Consider the following 7,421-nt stretch of genomic DNA (forward strand, 5'->3'; position numbering starts at 1 on the left):
AATTTCTAATGTTCATGAAGTTGATAAATGAACTTTCTCAAGTTGAGTTGTAGTCCTTCCATATGCTCATGTTACTTTTGAAATGTGTTTATTTTTCTAAGGACAATTTGAAATATTTGTTGCACTTGTCAGTATGTTGAGAGTGTTTTGTATGTCTTTATTCATTATTTATGATAATGAATGTCTTTATATGTTTTTCATGTCTTTATCTTTACTTTATTCCTTTTTGAAATAGTTTAAGGATATTTTCATTATGTAGAAAAAATAGGAGTGATATCAAGATATTTCATGTTACTTTATTTGTGTAGATATTCCTAAGTATGTTTTTGACATAACTTTCTATGGTTTGTTTTGAACTTTCTAATGTATATCAGAAGATGTTTTGTGTTCATATTTTGTTTTGAATTAATCCAATCTTTTGCTTGTTATTTCCGACATGTGCATGTCTTAATTGAACACCGAAGAACACTCATTAAATAATAAGATAAATAAAAATCTATTAATCATTCAATCATCAGAGTTTATTGTCATTCAAACATTATTAAGGATTTTATCTCAACGGTATTTCTCATTATCACACACTACGCCAAAAATGGTATTTTACAGCGCTTTTTTTAAGCCATTTACAGCGCTTTTTCAAAAAATTAAACGCTGTAGTATCTAGCGCTGTAAAAAGATACAACAACGCTCTTTAAAATAAAAAAAGCGCTGTAAATCTCTTCTAAAAATGTGCTGCTTGTTGTATTAGTTTTACGGCGATTTTTAAAAAAAGCGTTGTAATATGCATTCCTTTATTTCAATTAGATCTCTTTCTGGGATTATAACAACAATCTCCTTCATAAATCGTAATATACAATATCCGCAGTCTATGTTGTTAGTTTGACGAGAGCACTATAAAATAAAACATATAAGTCAATAAATATTTGTGGATTGATTGTTAATGAAATTTTAAAGCCATACATTTCAAACCTTTATTACAATCCATGTGATTTATTTGATTTTTGCTTCGACACTGTAACACCCATTTGAGCTCGGAAAACTTGTAAAACACTATCAAATAAATGTGATTATTAGCATTAACAGACACATTATATATATATATATATATATGTATATATATATATAAGAAATAAATGATTAAATGAATACAATACCTGAAGAGTGCGAAGAAATACGTAGAGTTCATAGGGTTACGGTTTCTTTTAAGAAGAAACAGCGAGAATGCGCAGAAATACGAACGGTTCGTAGGATAGAGTAGGGTTCTTATTGAGAAGAGTATGTAATAATGTTCGTAGGGATAGTAACAAATATGGAGATGATTTGCAATGGAGATGGTTAACAATATGGTTCGTAGGACATTAGGGTTCGCAATGAGAAGGATAATGAAGAGGAGAAGGACACTGAAGTGTAGTGAAGTTTATGTAATAAAGAGGAAACTGAAACGATTTACTGTTATATTTTATTTTTTTAAAGCCTATTACAGCGCTTTTTTTAAAAAGCGCTGTAAAAGACCTTCTTATTTTATTTTTTAAAAGCCTATTACAGCGCTTTTTTTAAAAAGCGTTGTAAAAGACCTTCTTATTTTATTTTTTAAAAGCCTATTACAGCGCTTTTTTTAAAAAGCGCTGTAAAAGACCTTCTTATTTTATATTTTTAAAGCCTATTACAGCGTTTTTTTTAAAGAGCGCTGTAAAAGACCTCCTTATTTTACTTTTTAAAAGCCTATTACAGCGCTTTTTTAAAGAGCGCTGTAAAAGACCTCCTTATTTTATTTATTGAAAGTCTATTACAGCGCTTTTTTAAAGAGCGCTGTAAAAGACCTCCTTATTTTATTTATTGAAAGTCTATTACAGCGCTTTTTTAAAGAGCGCTGTAAAAGACCTCCTTATTTTATTTATTGAAAGTCTATTACAGCGCTTTTTTAAAGAGCGCTGTAAAAGACCTCCTTATTTTTTTTTAAAAACCTTTTTACAACGCTTTTCCAAAAAGCGCTCTAATAGGTCCTTTAATTATGTGAAATCAAAGTCTTTTACAGCGCTTTTTTTACAGCGCTTGTCAAAAAAGCGTTGTTGTATCCTCCGTTATTTTTAAAATATCATACAACAGCGCTTGTATTTAATAAGCGCTATAAAAGACGCGCTATAAAATGTCATTTTTGGCGTAGTGACATTTTATAACTTATTAACAATGACACAATCTTATCCATGTTAACGAACCTAGATTCACTTGATTTATATTCAACATGTGATGTTTTGAAAATACTTTAAAAACTTGTAAGAAGCTCAAAAGAATGTTATCACAAGTTATTATTTGGACAAATTTTAATAGACTTTTATCCTATAAAATTTTGATATTGAAACTTAAAAATATTTGATAACAATATGGAAAATGTACCAGATTGTAACTAGTTATAGATTTATAGAAATGTCTCTACAAGAATTGTGTTTAAATTTATATATAGTGCAACAATGTTTATTGTACTTAGGTAATTGTTAATGATATTTAGAATAAAAAATTAATGATAAACTTGGATCAATATTAATAAAAGGTGATTAGGACTCAAATAACTTCCTCTACCATATAATAATCTCAAATTCCCTTTGTTATTTCATGAATAAGTTCAACTAGACATAAAAAGTATAGGAATAACCACCCATGATTCCTTAGGTAATCATTTACATTTTCAAACATAAAGGACTACAATTTACTCAGAACAAAACATATTCTCATATTCTTTTTTTGTTAATAAGTCCATGTCAAAAAATTGTAATATAAGGTTTTCTAGGATAAATTTAGTATTTATATAGATGTTAAAATTAGGTTTATTTTGATGATAAGTGTATGCATTTGTTGATTTTTATTTTCTCAATCATTCACAAATTCATTTGAATTGGAAAAAGTGACATAAAAAGTTATATTTTATCATAAGTGTAAGGACCATACACTCATATTGTAAAATAGTTTTACACTGTTTTCCAACGAGAACTCATCATCTTGTCATTTATGTCTATTTAATAATCAACAACTATTTTACATTGTACGTTAATGTAAAACTAGTAAGTACTCCGACGATGTATTTCCTTTTTTCATTTTATAAATTTAGTTGCATGATAGGAACATGTGTCATACTTTAAATTGCATTAAGAAGTTTTTCTGAGCGATTTCTCATTTTGTAAATCAACCCACATGTTTGTAAATCAATTTGTAGGGGTCATGAACTCATTCTTGATGTTCCAAACCATGTCTTATCAAAGGTGTGAATCAATTCACAATTCCAATATGTTTTGGGAATTGACTCACACACCTCTAAATCGATTCACATTACTTTAAGATGAAATCTTAGATTTTCAAGACTCAAGAAAATATAGTTTTTGAAAGATTAGAGGTGTTTAACGCGGATATAGTTGGATGGGAAATGGAAAAGTTTGACTTAATACCCCTTAAATAGAGTTCAATTTTGCATCAATACACACGGTGAGTAGTTGACTCATACGGTGAGCTCAAATAGAGATATCTAATTTCTTAGAGACTCAATTTTGCACAAAAAGCATATGACATTGTATGGAGAAGAAATACGGAGAATCAAGTTATATGAAAATGTAGGTATAAATGGTAGGAATCTAATAGTTTTGATTTCACTTAAAAAGAAGTTATGTAGCTAAGTAAAGGTCAAAAGAACTCAATATAAAAAGTTCATATTTATTACGCAAAAATCAAATGAGATTTAATCTGAACACAAAAGTAGTAGATAATTGAATGAGGTTTTTAAGGGTACAACAATAAAATATATAGGTCACTAGCAAAGTTCAAATAGATGGAAAATGTATCTACCTTATAAAACGAGATTGGCAATGCTCAACACAACACCTTAACACTGATAATGTATCTAGTTACTTTCACAAAAATACCCTACAATTAGCCTTTATACTCAACACATCATAATACATTTCACAAATAGCCAAAAATTTAAAATAAGTACCAGACAAAAACACCACAATGTATTTTACAATAATGATACTTATTCACTTTAGATTTCTCTACACCTATTCAACAACTTACTTTCTCTCAATCTGTCTCTTTCTATTTCATTATCTACATATCATATTCATCACACTACTTTCTTTATATTTTTATCTTTCAAGGTGTATACATATGAGTGTACGCCAAATATATTTCTATATTTTATCAAACTATACATTTTTCTTATAAGTTTAGTATTCCATTAGGAATCTCTTCTTCTTCTTTTACACATCAAATATAGTAGTAACCTTGAATATAATCTGATGGTTGCATATGATAATAGAAAGGATATGGTTCAAAGGAGTTGAGAGTAGTAGATACATCAGTTGACTTTTTGTCTTCTTCTAGAGGTCCAACTGAAACTATTTCTGTTTGACACACTTTTCTTAGTTTCGACACTGCCTTTACTGGATCAATATCTCCTGATAAAGTTAACTTCTTTTCTTTCAACTCTATTGATACTGATTCAACCCCTGCAAAATTATTATAAAAATATAATTTTATTTAATAAAAATAATCAATTAATTAATCCTTCATTTAATATGGTATGAAATTCACATTCCATCTTGGATTATAGAAATAACTTTATAGAGCTTATATGATATGAAATTCAATACCTAAAAGGCCAGATGCTGTCTTCATCATTTTTTGCTTGATTTTATCATTATAAAAATCTACCTTCAACACAACTTTCTGTTACAAAACAAATCAATAAATTATTAATCAATGAAAACAGAGTAATTTAAATCCTAAATTAACTTTTGACCTTATTGTTTATTTTTACTAACCTTCATTGGTGTTAGCTAGTTAGAGCTAAGTAAGAATTGTTGGGGACAATTGCAAAGGAATAAATAACAAGAGGAGCAAGTTGATGATGAAGTTTGAGTGGAGAATTATTTTCAAATGCGAAAGAAGTGATGATGTACCAAGACTGAAAATTTGCAAATATTTATACAAGTTAAGTAGGAACCTATGAAAGACAAAATCAAGTCAACCAAGTCAACCAAGTCAATTGAAATAATATTGTTTTTTCTTTAAATTTATATTTTTAGGAGACAATATTATTTTACAACCGTGTGTTTTGAACTTGAAAGTTTGAATCCTCACTCACACTGACACGAAATTTCCCCAGATCAAATGATAAAAGTTTGTAATCGTCGAAAGGCTTTAATTGCTTTTTTGAAAAAGTTGTTTACTTTTTGCTTCATGGCTTCATCTTAATGTATCACGATGGAATCAAACACGTCTTAGATTAGAATTCATGTTTAGTTAGGTACAAAATAGAAAAAATACAATTTGTTGTTAGATAAAGAATAGAAAAATATATAACGATTTTGATGTTGAAAGCTTACCAAGGTGGGGAAAAAGGACTATATGGTACAATAACTATTTCACGCAGTACTCTATTGGTTCAAATTATGATTTACTTTTTTGTTTAATATTTGGTTGAGTTTAACTACTTTACTTTTGTCTCTTTACTCTTACTTTATAATTGTTTTTCTTTTAATTTTATAGTATCTTTGATCTTGATTTTATAATTTATTTTAAATGTGTAAACACGAAAAGTGAGTTGAATTGTGTTTGACTTAGTTGAATTTTTTATTTATTAATTTATTTAAAATTAGTTTGAGAATGGTGACTGACTTAGAATAAAAATAGTAGCAATCATACTACGTGATCAGAGACATAAGTAAAATAAGAATTGCAGGACTAAAGTGTCATCAAACACTCTGAGGGTACTAATCATCACCTGCAACTGGCAGCTCGTATACGTCCATTGCAAATGTCAAACACAAACAACGAGGGGTGAGTTTTGAAATCGTGTATTAGTATAAGATAAGTGAGAAGAACACACAAGTAATCAAATTAAGACAAGCATGAAAAATACTCAAGAACATAATATGAAAGGTTTGTCCAAATCAATCACAATATAGTCACAAGGATACAACGCTATGTGTGTTCTATACTTTATACTTCTTCATCATTTGATATCATTCTACACTGAAGTACTTGGCTAGGAGGATTAATATGATGTCACTACAGAAGTGGATGGACAATTCATGAATGGCAAAATCCTCATAAATTCCTTCAACTTAACCTGAGATACATATACGCGACGATATGGGTACTCTTGTGTTGGACAGTAGCTTCGGACCTTAGGGATTAACCCACTAGTCCACTTAGGAGTTACCCACTAGAGATACCCCCAAGATCTTTAAGTCTTACCTTACAGTTAGATTGTACTCCTCACAATTGAGCTCATTTAGTTGTACTTTCCCTAAATCACTGGACTTGTCAGATCCTTCCTATCTGGTGAAAATATAATCTTTACTTCAAAAGTCTATAACATCTAGTTCATACTTATTTGATGATCACAACTCGACAACTCTTAGTTTGAATTCACAATATTCATCAAAATTTACGTCTACATAAATATCAGTCATCCCATAATAACCATCAAAGTTTACATCATTATATATATATATATATCAATCAATCTCAATCAAATCTCAATATTTGGTCAACACCACTCACAATGAACAACCTAGTTCTATCAATCATAAAATAGGAAATCAAACAAGTGGTTCATTCAAGTAAAATCATAATTTGAGTCAAATAAACAAAAACACTCAAATACACATCATTGATACAATAACAGATAGCATATGATTTCATAAAATCAAATATCATCCAATCTTAACAGAAATTAATTCACTATAATTCTATAGATTTATAAATCATATTTTAGTCCTAACTATTACTATTTATATTCTATGAATTAATTATTATTACTCAATAGGGTTCGAACGTAGTAAATTCCGGATGAATCTCTGGGAATTACGGCATTCCCGTTCATCCCACGTTATATTATACTCATAAAATCAAACCTCCTTTCATAAGATTAGACCCAATCGTAATAACATATAAACTAGATTATGGCCGGCGCGCTGCGCGGATATTAATTAATTAATTTTATAAATTTTATAAGTAATATTTTATGTATTATAAATATAGTTATCTTATAATATTACTTTATTGATTTGTAATAATTGAATATGATTAGGAAAATTAAAATGAAGGAAAATCATGTTTATCATAATCATCTAATTTTATTTTTTAAATATTTTGTAAAATTCGTATGATATTATATAGGATAATTGTTTGACTCATTGTACTTTGATTATTTATTTGATAAAATACAATGTAAAATACAAATCCAAAAATAAGATGTAAAAATTTAAAAATATGATTGACTATTTAATATTTTTTATTTTAAAAAAATATTAGCGTTTAATTATATTGTAGCGTAGTATAAATTTATTTGTTTTATTAGTATGATGTTTTAATTGTGAGCATGAGAAGTTGTTGTAAAAAAAAAATTATTGAATATTTCATCAAAA

At 28.2% G+C, this 7,421-nt stretch overlaps 1 protein-coding gene across 1 annotated transcript; it reads right to left on the bottom strand.

Moving 5' to 3' along the window:
• Positions 1-3,733: 3,733 nt before the first annotated feature.
• Positions 3,734-4,968, bottom strand: LOC101498382 (heavy metal-associated isoprenylated plant protein 39-like). The gene is made up of 3 exons (XM_004515094.4): positions 4,809-4,968; positions 4,638-4,713; positions 3,734-4,493 (listed from the first exon to the last, which is right to left on the bottom strand). Exons 1-3 carry the CDS (start codon positions 4,812-4,814, stop codon positions 4,252-4,254), a joined length of 324 nt encoding a protein of 107 aa, XP_004515151.1. The 5' UTR covers positions 4,815-4,968; the 3' UTR covers positions 3,734-4,251.
• Between the last annotated feature and the right edge of the window lie 2,453 nt (positions 4,969-7,421).

The sequence above is a fragment of the Cicer arietinum genome, chromosome 8 (assembly GCF_000331145.2).
Source record: "Cicer arietinum cultivar CDC Frontier isolate Library 1 chromosome 8, Cicar.CDCFrontier_v2.0, whole genome shotgun sequence".
Lineage (NCBI taxonomy): Eukaryota > Viridiplantae > Streptophyta > Magnoliopsida > Fabales > Fabaceae > Cicer > Cicer arietinum.

Bases quoted from the DNA above. Each gene is read 5' to 3' on its own strand.
- LOC101498382 (XM_004515094.4), bottom strand. The intron at 4,494-4,637 runs GTATTGAATTTC...ATAATTTTGCAG, and splicing joins GACAGCATCTGGCCTTTTAG to GGGTTGAATCAGTATCAATA.